Below are 18496 nucleotides of genomic sequence, written 5' to 3' on the forward strand. Positions count from 1 at the left end.
ATATGCAGATGTCACCCCCCAGGGGGTCGACACCAGAATGGATGCCTTTATTTGTGGAATTACGTGATGGTTTATCTTCCCTTAAACAGTCAGTTGAGGACATGAGGCGGCCGGACAATCAATTAATGCCTGTCCAGGCGCCTCAAACACCGTCAGGGGCTGTAAAACGCCCTTTGCCTCAGTCGGTCGACACAGACCCAGACACGGGCACTGATTCCAGTGACGACGGTAGAAATTCAAACGTATTTTCCAGTAGGGCCACACGTTATATGATTTTGGCAATGAAGGAGACGTTACATTTAGCTGATACTACAGATACCGTAAAACAGGGTATTATGTATGGTGTGAAAAAACTACAAACAGTTTTTCCTGAATCAGAAGAATTAAATGACGTGTGTGATGAAGCGTGGGTTGCTCCTGATAAAAAGTTGATAATTTCAAAAAAGTTATTGGCATTATACCCTTTCCCGCCAGAGGTTAGGGCGCGCTGGGAAACACCCCCTAAGGTGGACAAGGCGCTCACACGCTTATCCAAACAAGTGGCGTTACCCTCTCCTGAGACGGCCGCACTTAAGGATCCATCAGATAGAAAGATGGAAGTTATTCAAAAGAATATATACACACAGGCAGGTGTTATACTACGACCAGCTATAGCAACTGCCTGGATGTGCAGTGCTGGAGTAGTTTGGTCAGAATCCCTGATTGAAAATATTGATACCCTAGATAGGGACAATGTTTTACTGTCGTTAGAACAAATAAAGGATGCATTTATCTATATGCGTGATGCACAGAGGGATATTTGCACACTGGCATCTCGGGTGAGTGCTATGTCCATTTCAGCCAGAAGAGCCTTATGGACACGACAGTGGACAGGCGATGCGGATTCAAAACGTCACATGGAGGTTTTGCCGTATAAAGGGGAGGAGTTATTTGGAGTTGGTCTATCAGACTTGGTGGCCACGGCTACTGCCGGGAAATCCACTTTTTTACCTCAAGTCACTCCCCAACAGAGAAAGGCACCGACCTTTCAACCGCAGCCTTTTCGCTCCTACAAAAATAAGAGAGCAAAGGGCTTGTCGTACCTGCCACGAGGCAGAGGAAGAGGGAAGAGACACCAACAGGCAGCTCCTTCCCAGGAACAGAAGCCCTCCCCGGCTCCTGCAAAAACCTCAGCATGACGCTGGGGCCTCTCAAGCGGACTCGGGGACAGTGGGGGGCCGTCTCAAAAATTACAGCGCGCAGTGGGCTCACTCGCAGGTAGACCCCTGGATCCTGCAGATAATATCTCAGGGGTACAGGTTGGAATTAGAGACGGATCCTCCTCATCGTTTCCTGAAGTCTGCCTTACCAACCGTCTCTTCCGAAAGGGAGAGGGTGTTGGAAGCCATTCACAAGCTGTACGCTCAGCAGGTGATAGTCAAAGTACCCCTATTACAACAAGGAAAGGGGTATTATTCCACTCTATTTGTGGTACCGAAGCCGGATGGCTCGGTAAGGCCTATTCTAAATCTGAAGTCCTTGAACCTCTACATAAAAAAGTTCAAGTTCAAGATGGAGTCACTCAGAGCAGTGATAGCGAACCTGGAAGAAGGGGACTTTATGGTATCCTTGGACATCAAGGATGCGTATCTACACGTTCCGATTTACCCCGCACACCAGGGGTACCTCAGGTTCATTGTTCAAAACTGTCACTATCAGTTTCAGACGCTGCCGTTCGGATTGTCCACGGCGCCTCGGGTCTTTACCAAGGTAATGGCCGAGATGATGATTCTTCTTCGAAGAAAAGGCGTATTAGTTATCCCATACTTGGACGATCTCCTAATAAGGGCAAGGTCCAGAGAACAGCTGGAGACAGCTTTAGCACTATCTCAAGAGGTGCTAAGACAACACGGGTGGATTCTGAATATTCCAAAATCCCATTTAATCCCGACAACTCGTCTGCTGTTCCTAGGAATGATTCTGGACACGGTTCAGAAAAAGGTTTTCCTTCCAGAGGAAAAAGCCAAGGAGTTATCCGATCTGGTCAGGAACCTCCTAAAACCAGGAAAAGTGTCAGTACATCAATGCACAAGAGTCCTGGGAAAAATGGTGGCTTCTTACGAAGCAATTCCATTCGGCAGATTCCATGCAAGAATATTCCAAAGGGATCTGTTGGACAAATGGTCAGGGTCGCATCTGCAGATGCACCTGCGAATAACCCTGTCACCAAAGACAAGGGTGTCACTTCTGTGGTGGTTGCAGAAGGCTCACCTATTAGAAGGCCGCAGATTCGGCATTCAGGATTGGATCCTGGTGACCACGGACGCCAGCCTGAGAGGCTGGGGAGCAGTCACACAAGGAAGAAACTTCCAGGGAGTATGGACGAGTCTGGAAAAGTCTCTTCACATAAACATTCTGGAACTAAGAGCAATCTACAATGCTCTAAGCCAGGCGGAACTTCTCCTGCAAGGAAAGCCGGTGTTGATTCAGTCGGACAACATCACGGCGGTCGCCCATGTAAACAGGCAGGGCGGCACAAGAAGCAGGAGTGCAATGGCAGAAGCTGCCAAGATTCTTCGCTGGGCGGAGAATCACGTGATAGCACTGTCAGCAGTGTTCATCCCGGGCGTGGACAACTGGGAAGCAGACTTCCTCAGCAGACACGATCTTCATCCGGGAGAGTGGGGTCTACATCCAGAAGTCTTCAACATGTTAATAGACCGTTGGGAAAGACCAATTGTAGACATGATGGCGTCTCGCCTCAACAAGAAACTGGACAATTATTGCGCCAGGTCAAGAGATCCACAGGCAATAGCTGTGGACGCACTGGTAACTCCTTGGGTGTACCAGTCAGTGTATGTGTTTCCTCCTCTGCCGCTCATACCAAAGGTATTGAAGATCATACGGCAAAGAAGAGTAAGAACAATACTAGTGGTTCCGGATTGGCCGAGAAGGACTTGGTATCCGGAACTTCAAGAGATGCTCACGGACGAACCGTGGCCTCTACCTCTGAGAAGGGACCTGCTACAGCAGGGTCCCTGTCTTTTTCAAGACTTACCGCGGCTGCGTTTGACGGCATGGCGGTTGAACGCCAGATCCTAAAAGGGAAAGGCATTCCAGAAGAAGTCATTCCTACCTTGATTAAGGCACGGAAGGAAGTCACCGTGAAACATTATCACCGCATTTGGCGAAAATATGTAGCGTGGTGCGAGGATCGGAGGGTTCCGACGGAGGAATTCCAACTGGGTCGTTTCCTACATTTCCTGCAATCAGGATTATCTATGGGTCTCAAATTGGGATCCATTAAGGTTCAAATTTCGGCCCTGTCAATATTCTTCCAAAAAGAATTGGCCTCTGTCCCTGAGGTCCAGACTTTTGTCAAGGGAGTACTGCATATACAGCCTCCTGTGGTGCCTCCGGTGGCACCGTGGGATCTAAATGTAGTTTTAGATTTCCTCAAATCCCATTGGTTTGAACCATTGAAAAAGGTGGATTTGAAATATCTCACATTGAAAGTGACTATGTTACTAGCCCTGGCCTCTGCCAGGAGAGTATCTGAATTGGCGGCTTTATCTTATAAAAGTCCTTATCTAATCTTCCATTCGGATAGGGCAGAACTGCGGACTCGTCCGCATTTTCTCCCTAAAGTGGTATCAGCATTTCATCTGAACCAACCTATTGTGGTGCCTGCGGCCACTAGCGACTTGGAGGACTCCAAGTTGTTGGACGTTGTCAGAGCCTTAAAAATATACATTGCAAGGACGGCTGGAGTCAGAAAATCTGACTCGCTGTTTATATTGTATGCACCCAACAAGTTGGGCGCACCTGCTTCTAAGCAGTCGATTGCTCGTTGGATTTGTAACACAATTCAACTTGCACATTCTGTGGCAGGCCTGCCACAGCCTAAAACTGTAAAAGCCCACTCCACAAGGAAGGTGGGCTCATCTTGGGCGGCTGCCCGAGGGGTCTCGGCATTACAACTCTGCCGAGCAGCTACGTGGTCGGGGGAGAACACGTTTGTAAAATTTTACAAATTTGATACCCTGGCAAAGGAGGACCTGGAGTTCTCTCATTCGGTGCTGCAGAGTCATCCGCACTCTCCCGCCCGTTTGGGAGCTTTGGTATAATCCCCATGGTCCTTTCAGGAACCCCAGCATCCACTTAGGACGATAGAGAAAATAAGAATTTACTTACCGATAATTCTATTTCTCGGAGTCCGTAGTGGATGCTGGGCGCCCATCCCAAGTGCGGATTATCTGCAATACTTGTACATAGTTATTGTTAACTAATTCGGGTTATTGTTAAGGAGCCATCTTTAAGAGGCCCTTTCTGTTGTCATACTGTTAACTGGGTTTAGATCACAAGTTGTACGGTGTGATTGGTGTGGCTGGTATGAGTCTTACCCGGGATTCAAAATGCCTCCCTTATTGTGTATGCTCGTCCGGGCACAGTACCTAACTGGAGTCTGGAGGAGGGTCATAGGGGGAGGAGCCAGTGCACACCACCTGACCTAGTAAAGCTTTACTTTTTTGTGCCCTGTCTCCTGCGGAGCCGCTATTCCCCATGGTCCTTTCAGGAACCCCAGCATCCACTACGGACTCCGAGAAATAGAATTATCGGTAAGTAAATTCTTATTTTAAACTTTGTTATTGTCGGTATACTGTTGCCCATGCTCCCTATGCGGCAGGTAGTAGCTGGGGTCTGGGAGCTATGCTCCCGGCACCTCAGCACTCCAGCGAGTGATCGCGATGATCCCAAAAAAAAGTGGGTCCCAGGGACCCCTCACTTTTTTCAAAATTGGTGTCCTACCTGTCCTTTTCTGGGTTCCATCGGAATTAAGGTTCTTATTAATGATTTAAATATAAAAACTCAGACTTGATTTGGACACTACAAAAGTGCTGCAAGGGGGAGGGAGGGGGGGGTGACAGTGCTGCAAGGGAGAGGGTGGGGGTGACAGTGCTGCAAGGGGGAGGGAGGGGGTGACAGTGCTGCTGGGCTGTGTAGCTATACCGGACACTGCACCAGAGATGGAACTAGATATTTTGGCAGAAAGTGAGTTGGTGCTCCCCCTCCCATATTGTAAAGCAAAGTCAGTGTGCGCCCATCAAAAATGTAGGGGCATCGCTTTGTGGAGAAGGGGCGTGGCCACATCATAGTACCAATTCACATTGCACCACTGCGTTCCAACGGCGGGGGAACCAGACAGGCAGGGTGGTGGATACGATCATCGGGGGGAGGGGGGGCGGTGGTGGAGATCACAGGTGCGGCAGGTAAGCACCAGTAGGTGTGCTTAAATAGAGCACACAAGTGAGCTTGGTTTTGGCACTTTATACAGGCATTTTTTGCACAAGGCACTATGGCACTTTTGATGACTGTTCCCCTGATGATGGATTAAGTCCGAAAACGGCTGTTCGGGAGGTCTATTGTGTTTCCCTGTGCTTGCTAACGATGAGTATATGCTGAGCCACGTATCTTTATTCACACATATGGAGTAAATACTGAATTTTGACTAGACTACAGTGTGCTGGTCCTGTCTATACTAGTGACTTTGCTGCGGGATGGACATGTGATGCGCTATATATATATATATATATATATATATATATATATATATATAGTTAGTATGGTGAGGCACTGCAGTGACTGGGTATGTGGAGCCTGTGTAGGGCACAGGCTCAGTGTATATTTAAGCAACAATGTGTATAGTGTATTTGAATTGTATTTAAAGTGAAATGCACTTGGTTGTGTGTTCCAGGAGGGGGGAATCCATAAATGTGTAGGCCAGGCATGTCCAAACTGCTGCCCTCCAGCTGTTGAGAAACTACACATCCCAGCATGCCCTGACACAGCTTTAGAATTCTTTGACAGCAAAACTGTCAGGGCATTCTGGGATATGTAGTTTCACAGCAGCTGGAGGGCAGCAGTTTGGACATGCCTGGTGTAGGCTGTTGGATTCCCCCAGTACTTTCCCCCCAAAATGGAATGCTTTCCTCTCTAGCCTCCCACATGGAAGTATCATGGGGAGAAAGAGGAGCAGCTCAGCTTTAAAACAAGCTGAGTGGTTTTCTGGAGCTCCATAGCGATCACCCTCGGTGGGCAGGAAACCCTGACCGGGGATCTAGGCTGCCCATCTCTGGAGCCCAATTTTAGGCTGGAGATGGTGAGCTGGGTACCTGGGCAGATTCCTGGAAGTAGTTTAGATGGGAAAACTTCCCCCAGCCTAGACTGAGCGTCACCAGGGCGGATACTAACCCTCCAGGATGGGACGGTCAAAGGAGAGTGACTACTCCCCACCGTCCATAGAGAACAATGGTAGCTGTGCATGTGGCCAAGGCATGCACATCACATGGATAAACAATGGTTGAGAATAGCATGGTGGACTTACCCCCTGTGGTATGTATATTAGAGTAAGATAAAAAGAGGAGGCCTATGAGCATCCAGAGGTATTATACAATTTTCACTCTGCTGTAAACATCTTGCTGTATTCTTGTTGCCCCTAGCAATAGGGAAGTCTTTTTTAAGACTGGGTGAATAAACATCTGCCTCAAGACGACCGCTTCATCTTGTGATCTGCAGAGCTATGCCGAACATAGTTCTGTTTTCTGGCTGTCCAGGGTGCACTCAGCGTCTCCAAGCTCCGCCTCCCGCCAGCTACCGTGCAGAGTCCTAGACCAGCCACTAGTGATTCGTCAACACCACACAGGTGTGGTTAGCGTGTCGATGCATACAGAGCAGTACCATGGTTCCAGACTCCCTGGCAACAAGGAGTCTAGTGGTAACAGTGTATTACCCGCCCACTGCGCAGTGGGTGGTGTCAGTAGTAGGCGGTTACTGACAGTAAGTGGGAATCCCCTAATTGGCCAGATCCTCTGTGACCTAAACATCCATTCTGTGACTGGGGCGGGACGCGATGCAGGGCGAGGGCTTTCATAGAGAACCATCCGGTCACAGAAATTGCTAGCATAGCGGTGGGATAATCCTAGGTGGCTTTTCGGTCACCTGATTGGAGAAGCCAAGTTAATATAGGAGTAACTGCAGCGCAGGAGAAAGCACAAGATGGTGGATTTCAGCGGAATGTCTAAGGACGATCTGTAGATCGTGTATCAGGAGAAGGGTGTGGATATCCCTTTCAACGCATCCAGAAGCATCATGAGGGCGGCACTTGTGAGCTTGGAGATGTCCCTCTGGGCGGAGGTAGAGTGCTAAGGGCGTTGGCATTGAAGATGGTGGCCTACCAGTAGACATTCGTACAGAACCAGTGAGCCCCACAAGCCCCACCCTCTCTCCTAGCAGCAGCTATGTTTCATACCTAGCAGGGTCAGAGGTCCAACGTCTCCGGGGTAGGGGGTTCGACACGGATATCTTAGCAGATCGGCTAGTGGAATTTGGAGAAAGAGCAAGAGTGCTTGATCATCACCTCACTTTCCAATACACTGCCGGGCTCCGGTGACTGTGCGCAGCCCGTTCTGTCCCCAGCAGTAGCAGAAGAGCAAGTGCTCCCACCTGAGGCAAAAGCGCCTCCAAGTCAGGTCTCCGGAGCGTGCAGGAAAGACTGGGCACACGTAGCCCCAGAATACAGCCCGTGGCTTCAGCTGCGTCACTAGGCTGCAGCAGTGAACGATGCCCAGACTGAGCCGAGTGAGCGGCTTTAGGGCAGGAGGAGTGGGGGACTTGATAGATTGGGTCTTGGTCCCAGCGGCGGCTGAGAGCTATTAGGTAGGGTAGATAAGAAACCACTTAGTGAGGAGAGCTCCAGAAAGCACGTCTGGATAGTCCACGCCCCTCTTATTTATTATTTTATATAATAACAGGGGTGACAGGTGTGGTACATCCCTGCAAAGGCAGATCCAATCTCTTTCTCATCAGACTCTGCTGTCTTCCCTGCACTCTCACTCAGATGTTCACTGCTGCCAGTAGCACACGTATGAGAAGCAGAAGTATGGCGGCAGCTGTATAGATAATGATATGTAATTCTCTGTATCATACTTACTGTACACACATCATCCTTATTACTATTGAGAGTAGAGGTACAGTAAGACACTGATGATGGGGGTGTAACAATGGATTATAACCTAGCAGATGATGATTGCAGTGTATTATATGGTGTATTGCATGTAAAATACCTTGTTCCACACCTACTCTGCTGTAGCAATATACCTTATATAAGGGTGAGTAACACATGTACAGGTTTACCAGCGTATGAGCACACACATAAAGGAATGCTACCTTACCAATGCTTCCAGGAGTAACGTTAGGAGACATTATTATAAAGCCTTCATTAAATGTTGTGTTTTAATACACACATTTACTATTAAGTGTCCCAGAATGTAATTTTCTCCTATTGTTTACAAGATTAATATTGTTACAGAAAATGTCACATTTCCATAATGTATTTTATTTCCAGCAGGTGGACACACAAGCAGGAATATCTCAGAAGGACATCTAATGTTATCCCCGGATTGTGAAATAAAAGATTATGACAGTAGACAGGATTCTCCAGGAGATAACCCCATTACCTCAATTATACATCCAGCTCTATCAGCTGGTCCCTCTGATCCTGGGAAATGTTCTCCTGATCACTCTGATATTGGTGCATCTGTTACAGCTCTGACAGTAAATACAGAGTTTCCCTGTTCTATAGATACCACATGTTTTACACAGAACACAAAGCTTATTACCCATCAGGCAGCTAAGGCAGGTGAGAGGCCACTGATATGTTCTGACTGTGGGAAATGTTTTACCTGCAAATCACAACTTGTTTCACATCAGTGCAGACACAAAGGTCAGAAGCCATTTCCATGTTCTGAGTGTGGGAAATGTTTTACAGAGAAATCACATCTTGTTACACATCAGAGACGTCACACAGGTGAGAACCTATTACCATGTTCTGAGTGTGGGAAATGTTTTACACTGAAATCACATCTTGTTACACATCAGCGAAATCACACTGGTGAAAAGCCATTTCCATGTTCTGAGTGCGGGAAATGTTTCACCCGGAAATCCCAACTTGTTAAACATCAGCGAAGTCACACAGGTGAGACTCCATTTCCATGTTCTGAGTGTGGGAAATGTTTTACATACAAATCACTTCTTGTAATACATAAGAGAATACATACAGGTGAGAAACCATATTCCTGTTCTGAGTGTGGGAAATGTTTTACATACAAATCAACTCTTGATGCACATAAGAGAAGTCACACAGGTACATCACCATTTCCATGTTCTGAGTGTGGGAAATATTTTGCACAGAAATCACAACTTGCTAGACATCAAAGAATTCACACAGGTGAGAGGCCATTTCCATGTTCTGACTGTGGAAAATGTTTTGTACAGAAATCAGTTCTTGTTGCACATCAGAGAAGTCACACAGGTGAGAAACCATTTCCATGTCTTGAGTGTGGGAAATGTTTTGCACACAAATCAGATCTTGTTAGTCATAACAGAAGTCACACAGCTGAGAAGCCATTTCCATGTCATAAGTGTGGGAAATGTTTTACACACAAATCAGATCTGGTTAGTCATAACAAAAGTCACACAGGTGAGAAGGCATTTTCTTGCTCTGAGTGTGGGAAATGTTTTGCCCGGAAATCAGACCTTGTTAGACATCAGCGAAGTCACACAGGTGAGAAGCCATTTTCTTGCTCTGAGTGTGGGAAATGTTTTGCCCAGAAATCAGAACTTGTTAGACATCAGCGAAGTCACACAGGTGAGAGGCCATTTCCATGTCCTGAGTGTGGGAAATGTTTTGCACACAAATCAGGTCTTGTTAGTCATAACAGAAGTCACACGGGTGAGAATCCAATTTCTTGCACTGAGTGTGGGAAATGTTTTACACGGAAATCACAACTTGTTAAACATCAGAGAAGTCACACAGGTGAGAAGCCATTTCCATGTTCTGAGTGTGAGAAATGTTTTGCACACAAATCAGATCTTGTTATACATCACAGAAGTCACACAGGTGAGAAGCCATTTTTTTGCTCTGAGTGTGGGAAATGTTTTACACAGAAATCACATCTTGTTAGACATCAGCAAAGTCACACAGGTGAGAATCCATTTCCATGCTCTGAGTGTGGGAAAGGTTTTGCACACAAATCAGCTCTTGTTATACATCACAGAAATCACACAGGTGAGAAGCCATTTCAATGTTCTGAGTGTGGGAAATGTTTTACACAGAAATCACAACTTGTTACACACCAGAGAAGACACACAGGTGAGAAGCCATTTTAATCTTCTGGAGTATACTTATCATTGCCATGTGTTCTTCAAGGTTCTTATCATCTCTCCTATACTTTTTGCAATACACATGTTACCACAGTGTGAAATAATCAGGTGTCATGCCCTCATCTACCACTGCTATGCAGATGACCTGTCTTTTGCTCTGGGTACTGAGAACCCAGTACCAATCCTAAATGTCTAGCTGAGCTCCAGGTGTGGGTGATGCCAGTTCGCTGTGACTCAGTCCTGGTGAAACAGGTCCTTATGATAGAAGCTCACCAACAAAGGGCAGGGCTACAGCTCAGCTTTGCTACCAGCCAGACTTATGCTTGGGGGTTCAGAATTACAAAATGCTGGTCATGTGCAGAATATTAGTGTCCTGGATGGTGGAGTGACACCATTAGACATCCGGTATCAGCCAGAATCAGATCCTCATATGTGGACCATAGCCAGACTCCAGCACTTAATCCGCTCAGAAGATCTACCTGATGTCGTACATGCACTTGTATCATCTCATATAGACTACTGCAATGTCATCTACCTGGGTCTCCCAGCAGAAGAATTGCACCAGTTGTAGCTTGTACAGAATGCAGCAGCCAGGCTGTTACCTAACTAGCCCGTTCCTGCCACATAACACCCATTCTCTGGTCCCTGCACCGGCTGCCTGTAAGATGGTGACTGGGCCTAATTCAGGTTGGATCGCAGTGTGTGATCCAAATGGAATTATTCTGAAAAAGTTGCGGGCGCATCCACTGCACCCATCCTGTGCATGCGCCCGCATTTTCTGCGGAGGGGCCACAGAAAATGTGATTGCCTGTCAGGCAGAGGCGGTCACGAGGGTTGGTGGGCAATGCTCCATTTCCAGAGAGGTGCGAATCGGTGCGGGGGCAGTGTAGCGCGAACAGAGGGCAAAGGTGGACAAACGGACATCATCATGGTGGCTTTGTGACATGCAGCCGCTGTATTCGAGAAGAATGCGTCGGGCCTCCTGCGGGCGCAACTGAGCTGCAGCAGGAGGCTTCACTAACTTCTACGATGAAGCAGAAATTGTGAGGCAATCGCATTTTCTGCTTCATCAGGGGGGAGGCGGCGGTCAGCATGCTGGGTGGCCTTGCCCTGTGATGGGCGGCCCCTAGCGCGCTAGGAAAAGGATTGCTAATTCTGCTAAATAGCAGCATCTGCAATCCTTACTGAATTAGACCAGCTATTAAATAATCTTACTGACTCTCCCAGCCTTGCATGACCATGGTACCAGAAGCAGCTTCTGCCTCCGTACTGCCCAAGCTTCTTCCATCTGTTGATGAAGGACTTAGCAGTACCATAGATTCCCAAGCAGTGCTTAGATGTCGGGGAGACAGGGTGGGTGGCAGTAGTGCAGTAGCGGGGGCTGCTGTAGGCTGTGTCTATGTGAGTAAACGTCCCCAAGCAGCGCTGAGGTGTCAGAGCAGGGAGACAGGGTGGGTGGTAGTGGAGTCATGGGGTGGATGGCAGTAGTGAGGGGAGACAAGGGGTGAATGGCAGTAGTGGGGGTAGACACGGGGTGAATGGCAGTAGTGGGGGGAGACGGTAGGTGTCAGTGGTGGGGGAGACACGGGGTGGATGGCAGTAGGGGGGAGACAGGATGGGTGGCAGTAGGTAGGGAGACAAGGTGGGTAGCAGTAGTGGGGGGAGACAGGGTGGGTGGCAGTGGTGGGGGAGACACAGGGTGGATGGCAGTACTGGGGGGAGACAAGGTGGGTAGCAGTAGTGGGGGGGAGACAGGACAGTGGCAGTAGTGGGTGGTAGACAGGGCAGGTGGCTGCAGTGTAGTACTAGGGGCTGCTGGAGACAGTAAAGAGGTGTATTGGTCCCACACAGAACCATTTGATAATTAGACTTAATGATGATCATGCTTCCTTATTTCTAGTTAATCCCTTATATGTGTTACTGTTATTTGCTGTGTCAGCCTCTTTGTGTACTGTGTAATAATCCTGAAAGTAGTGCTGCTACCGATCTCATATTTGTAGTAACTTGGAAAAGATGAGATATGAGGTGCACTCTAGAAGCTTATAGGGGGTTAATCAGAGATGAACACAGATGTGACATCACGCAGCCCCCCCAGAAAATCGTCCCACCCTGCCCGCGTTCACCCCTCAGGGATGCGACCACAATGTGTGTGTCTGTGTGGCCGCTGTGCATGTGCATTTTGCCACCACCGGGTAAACTGCTGCGGGCCACTATTGCGGCTGGGTCTGAATGACCCCCATAGGCTGTTGTGCAGAGTAAAGTATTTTTTAAGTTTAAAATATAGACAAAAATATGTGTATTAAAGATATGAAATAAAGTTGTTTAAAAGCAAAATATTTCCAGTTTAATTTTGTCTATATCTGATTTTGACAGCTCATTTGAATAGTTGGATGATATTACGGGGGAAGGGGGCGGGTCTCTCTGTGTAATTAAATAGTTTTATCATTTGTTGGTTTTAAATAAATTATGTCTATTCAAATGTTCTGTTGTTTTTTAACTTTGTGATAAACTGTTTTTAAAATAAACCGATGGACGATAAGTCAGTTGCGCAGTTTCTCAATGTTACGCTACGTGTAGCGCCACTTAGCGTACCTTTTGAGCGGTGTGATGCTCTCGTAACACCTTGGTGAATATATATGGCTCCAGCAATATAACATACTTAAACCTTAATAGAGTGTCGGAAGTGTCCCTGACACTTCGCCAGATTTACAAAATAACTTAGTCGAGACAGATGGGTAAATTAGGATTAGAGGTCCAACCCAATAACCATATATATTAGTCCCTAGCGGACACAAAGGGATAACAATGCTGCACTGTAGCAACACAATACAATTCAAGAATACAGTAATACGTACAATAATATACAACAGACGGGAAATAAATGCGAGTACAATTAGCAATACAACTATAACAATACAATAGGATCAGTTACCTTCATACATACGCTGCGCCACCAGATTCCAGGCCTCAGTCGTCTTACAAGATGACCTCTGAGAAAGGTGACTGAAACCTGGGTCAGGTGCGTCCTTTTATACAATGTTCCAATAACAGTACAATGGGGAATGTAAGGTCTTCCATTGGTCCACCAGGTCTTGACACACCCACCCATCCCGCGGCACCGGTTACACATCGAGCCCCACGGTGGAGTAGTGGTTCCCAGGCACCTTGGTATAATGTTGTGCGCACTCTCTCTTTTTTTCACACTATTTCTTTACCACTTGGTTGCCTACTGAGACATTGATAAGAGCACTTGGCACGAAGCGTCTTTGTTGCTATAACAACGCGCTCCTCCACTCAGACGCCACCCAGCCGTTATCGGCGTTGTTGGCGTCTCAGTTACCACAGCAACAGGCGCTGCCCTTCAGACGTCACTGAGCCGCGACCGGAAGTCCGGCGGCTCCGTCCACACACCTGCACTGCGTTGAACTTCACGGGGATATAAGGTAAGCTATTGCACTCACTCACTGTTATACACCTTGACAAAGGGGCATGTAAGCCCCGAAACGTTGGCTACCTGTAACCTTTTTTGAATACAATTTTCAATACTTCACGAAAATCCTCGAGTGCCGCTGTTTCTTCCGGATTTCTATATATATATATATATATATATATATATATAGGATGGTGATGTAGGCGGCACTCAAGCAGGCATAAACAGCGGTAAAGTATATGTCAGTTTATTCCAACATGTTTCGGGGTAAAGTCCCCCGTCCTCAGGGTCATCATAACAAAACTGAACAAAACACCATACATATATACCCCCCATTGCAATTACCATTAGGGCTCAAATCCTACTCACCTGTCACACGCCGCTCTGACCCGCCGGCCGCTCAGCAGCACTTCCTGGTTGCTCAGCAGTGACGTCATTGGGACGCGCCCCCGTCCTGTAACCATGGGGACCGCCGGGCACGATCTCTGTACACTGGTGATGCGGCTGGGAACTCCACGCTGCCGGCCCGTGACGCTGTCAGGCAACAATGATACAGGGAGGTGTCTAGGCAACAACAGAAACAAAACAAACAAAACAACATTAACACATATAGTGCTATACCACAACCAAAAAAAAAATTATTATCCCACCCCCACCTGTCAGAGGTTAAATAGCGCATCAATAACATTGCTGTATACTTGAAAAGAGCAAAATTGCAGAATAACCAGAGAATAGAAACATAATCTCCAACAGAGCTCATAGCTACGTTACTGATCAATCTAAAGGATTGCCATATGGTTACTATATAACATTATAGTGCCTCACATAAAGCAGTTTAATCCCAGATTTTCATTGAGGCCACGCGGTGATAGCGTATCTAGTTTAAAAATCCACCTAGATTCTCTTTGTAGTAGGATTCTATCACGGTCACCCCCTCTGAGGTTTCTGGGAACATGGTCAATCAACATTGCCCTAATACTAGGTATCCCATGTTTGTGCAGCAGACAATGTCGTGCAAACGGTTGGTCACTATTGCCCTTTTCAAAAGCTTTTTTTATAGCACTTCTATGTAGTGCCATTCGCTCACGAAACTGGCGAATGGTTTTACCTACATAGGCTAAGCCACATGGGCATATTAATAGATACACTACATGTGTGGATGTGCAAGTTAGGCGATGGCGAATAGGCAGCTTCTTGCCAGTATGGGGATGGTTAAAGGTACTACCTGTCATAAGGGTGTTACATGTGGCACACCCCAAACATCTGAAACACCCTAGTTTAGTTCTCAGGAAATGTGTTTCCTGTATACCTGTCATTTTAGAGACATCCAGTTTGACTATGTGATCCCCTATATTACGTCCTCTGGTATGACTAGGTAAAAGTGACGTGTTAGCCAAAGATGATAATGACCCCTCAGTCTGAATAATAGGCCACAATGACTTAGCCCTACGTACCCTCCTAGTACTGGCTACTGTATATCTGTTAACCCAAGGAAGTTTGGGGCCACGATTAGAGTGGCTACGGCTCGAGGGACTAAGGGCCTCTGCTCTAGGGATACTAAGGGCCTTTGACCTAGCCTGTTGTAAAATACCATGCGGGTAACCCCGTTCAATAAATTTAGCCTGCATGGCATCCATGGCTAACTCAGTTTCTTGGGGGTCTGACGTGATGCGTCTTACACGCATAAATTGTGAAAATGGTAAACCCTTACGCAATGGGGCCGGGTGAAAACTAGAATGCTCTAACAACATATTCCTGTCAGTTTTCTTGACATACATGGAGGTAGACAACTGTCCCTCCTTGACAGTGATCAATACATCAAGGTAGTTAATGACACAACCGTCTATTGTATACGTAAACTGCACAGGGTGTTTAGTGGCATTATGGTCCTCCCACAGGGCAATCAGATCTTCTCGAGTCCCCAGCCATATAACCAGAAGGTCATCTATATATCTTCTATAGTATAGTACTTGAGACATAATGGCAGGATCAAGGTAAAACATACGTTTCTCCAGCTGGTACATGAAAGCGTTCGCGTACGACGGGGCCACAGCGGACCCCATCGCACACCCCGCTAATTGGAGCAAAAAACGGCCATTAAAGACAAAGTAATTACGGGTAAGTACCTTTTCTAATAGATTTAGAAAAAACTAAATCTCTGGCCCTTGGTAGGAATCATTATCCTCAAGTAAACTCCTAACCGCTTCGATACCTGCTTCATGAGGGATACACGTATACAAGCTGGTAACGTCAGAACTGCATAATGACGTACCCTCAGGTATATTCCCCAGGAGTTGAAGCTCACGTAGTAAGGACGTAGTGTCCTGAAGGTAAGAAGGAAGGGATTGAATGCATGGATTTAAGTATGCGTCAAGGTACACCGACACTGGATGATAGAGCGACCCCCTGGCAGACACAATGGGCCTGCCTAAAGGAATAGGATAACAGCGCTAACACAACCGATACTGAATATGCAAATTTATTAATTTAAAATAAACTGATAATCTAAAATTACATATAAAATGATAATAATTGCTCATAGACCAATTAATGGATGTAAACTGCATGCATCAATAAATGACCTTATTTGAACAGTCTATGGTCCGTAGACGTGGTGACTGATATTATGCCAGGTTTAATGATCAATTACCCATCAAGTGTTCCAATATATGGATCCTGATCCAGGTCTTTATTTGTGGAATGGATTCTGGTTCACAGTTCTTTCAGATTGACACTCTCATGTCCAATTCGCTGTGTTCCTTGAAGAATGAATCCGGTAGAATGTGTTTAAAAGACCAAAAGCTGGGATCGGGGTCCTGGTTCACCAATTGCATACAGATGGTAATGTCCTGGATTTAGGTCCGATGAAACTCAATTTGATGACATCCAATGGTCAAGAACAATGGGCCTGCCTGGAGGGTCAACCAGTGTCTTGTGGACCTTGGGCACAGTATAAAATAATGGGGCCTTGGGGTGCTCAATGGTAAGAGCTCGAACCACTTCACTGGAGATGGTACCGGCTATGCTAGCCTGATGTAAAATAGAGTCAAGCTCTGTTTTATAATCTTTGGTGGGGTCCCTAGTGAGTTTTCTATAGACCTTACTGTCATTCAGCTGCCGATCACATTCTCTGACATAATCTTCAAAATTCAGCACAACGATAGCCCCGCCCTTATCCGCCTTACGTATAATAATGTCGGTGCGGGCCGACAAAGCTTTTAAAGTGACCAGTTCGGTTTTAGGTAAATTGGGATAAACCCCATTCGACGAGGGAGTAAGTTCCTCTGCTTCAAGCATACGTAAGAATGTCCGTATAGAAGGATTAAGGCTTGGGGGGTCAAAGTGAGACCGAGGGGCTATTCGTCGCAACTGGGCTGGAACCTCTGGATGCAAATTGTCTACTGTATGGGTGTTAAAATATTCTTGTCGCCTAAGAGATCGTCCCAGACGGTGTACTTCAACTTTCCATTCCAGGGGATCCGCTGGAACTGTGGGGACAAAGGAGAGGCCCTTCGCTAACAGTCGATATTCTTGATCAGAAAGAGGGACTGAAGACAGGTTAAACACCAGCTCTTTTAAACTCTGGGTGGTTTTGGTGCGGGCAATTCTTTGATTCTGCCGCGACCTCCGCGTCCTCTCCCTCTTCTTGCGTGGGGGGGTGCGGTTGGATCGAGTCCGCACACCCGATGGGCCTTGGCCTAAAGGGAAATTGCCATCTGATTGAGATAAGGACCCAGAGGCTCCTTCTGAGTCGCTGGCTGAGGTACTAGCCCCAAGTTGTTGTTCACGCCTCCTCCGGGGGTTAGACCGCCACTGTTGTTGGTCCCTGGTCGTCCTGGACCCACCCAGCCAAGGGTATACCTCACGTTGCTGATAATCCCTTTGAACAGTGGCTAGTTTCTCTTTCTTGAATCGCACTAGCTCCTGGCGGTATTGCTCTATTTGTGTAGTGAGCTTGGTTACCCATTCATTCTGAGTGTCCAGCTGTAGCGTGGGTTTATGTATTGCCTCAAATTGCTGAATTTGCTCCCGGACCAGGTTGAGCTCCCGTGTCGACTCCTCAACCACTAGTAACAATAGATCCATGGAGCATTTGTTGAGGATTGCTACCCAACGTCTACAGAAGGTAGTGTTGAACCGACCTATAGTGGGGGAGTTGCGGATCCTAAATCCCCTAGGGATTAGATTAGATCGATAATAGTCAGATAAAGAAATGCCGTGGTAGAGAAAATCTACCTCCCTTTGTTTCATTTTCAGCCATTTTCTGTAAAGTTCCTCATTGGTATTGATAATAGGATTGTCATCTAGCCTTTGTCCCACCAGTATGGAGTTGGCTTCAACATCGGAGAAGCTAAGACGTTCACTAGCATCACGCTGGATCAGGTCCAAAGTTGCCTCGCTGGAGATGGTAACTTCCATGGCAAAAGTCTCTGTCGGTACCTGAATTGATGCCCAATTTAACCAACTGGCAGCTGGATGCAGAAGTGGGACGTGCTCAAAAACACCATAAATGGAAGGCTAGCAGAAAGTGGGACTGCAGCCCAGAATGAGAGTCCTGTGTGGTCTGTAAATACGTTGCTGGTGCCTTAGCATGAGAAGACTAGACGAGAACACTGGCACTGACAATGCACCAGCAACTGTCAGTCTGTCTCAAATGTAGATTGCTGTGTACTCGGCACTCACGCATAAGGTAAAAGGTGCTGCGGTGCCCTCCTGGAGGCGAAGACCTCTGGCAATAGGATGGTGATGAAGGCGGCACTCAAGCAGGCATAAACAGCGGTAAAGTATATGTCAGTTTATTCCAACATGTTTCGGGGTAAAGTCCCCTGTCCTCAGGGTCATCATAACAAACCTGAACAAAACACC

General features: G+C 47.0%; 1 protein-coding gene across 1 annotated transcript in view; it reads left to right on the forward strand.

Annotated features, from left to right (window-relative positions):
* Nucleotides 1–18496, forward strand: part of LOC134983663 (zinc finger protein 850-like) — a 155907-nt gene that overhangs the window by 25728 nt on the left and 111683 nt on the right. The window contains exons 6-7 of the mRNA XM_063949329.1: nt 8384–10205; nt 17954–18038. Coding sequence (XP_063805399.1) covers nt 8384–10205; nt 17954–18038 — 1907 coding nt within the window. The remainder of the gene's footprint in view (nt 1–8383; nt 10206–17953; nt 18039–18496) is intronic.

Source organism: Pseudophryne corroboree (genome assembly GCF_028390025.1).
Source record: "Pseudophryne corroboree isolate aPseCor3 chromosome 3 unlocalized genomic scaffold, aPseCor3.hap2 SUPER_3_unloc_20, whole genome shotgun sequence".
Lineage (NCBI taxonomy): Eukaryota > Metazoa > Chordata > Amphibia > Anura > Myobatrachidae > Pseudophryne > Pseudophryne corroboree.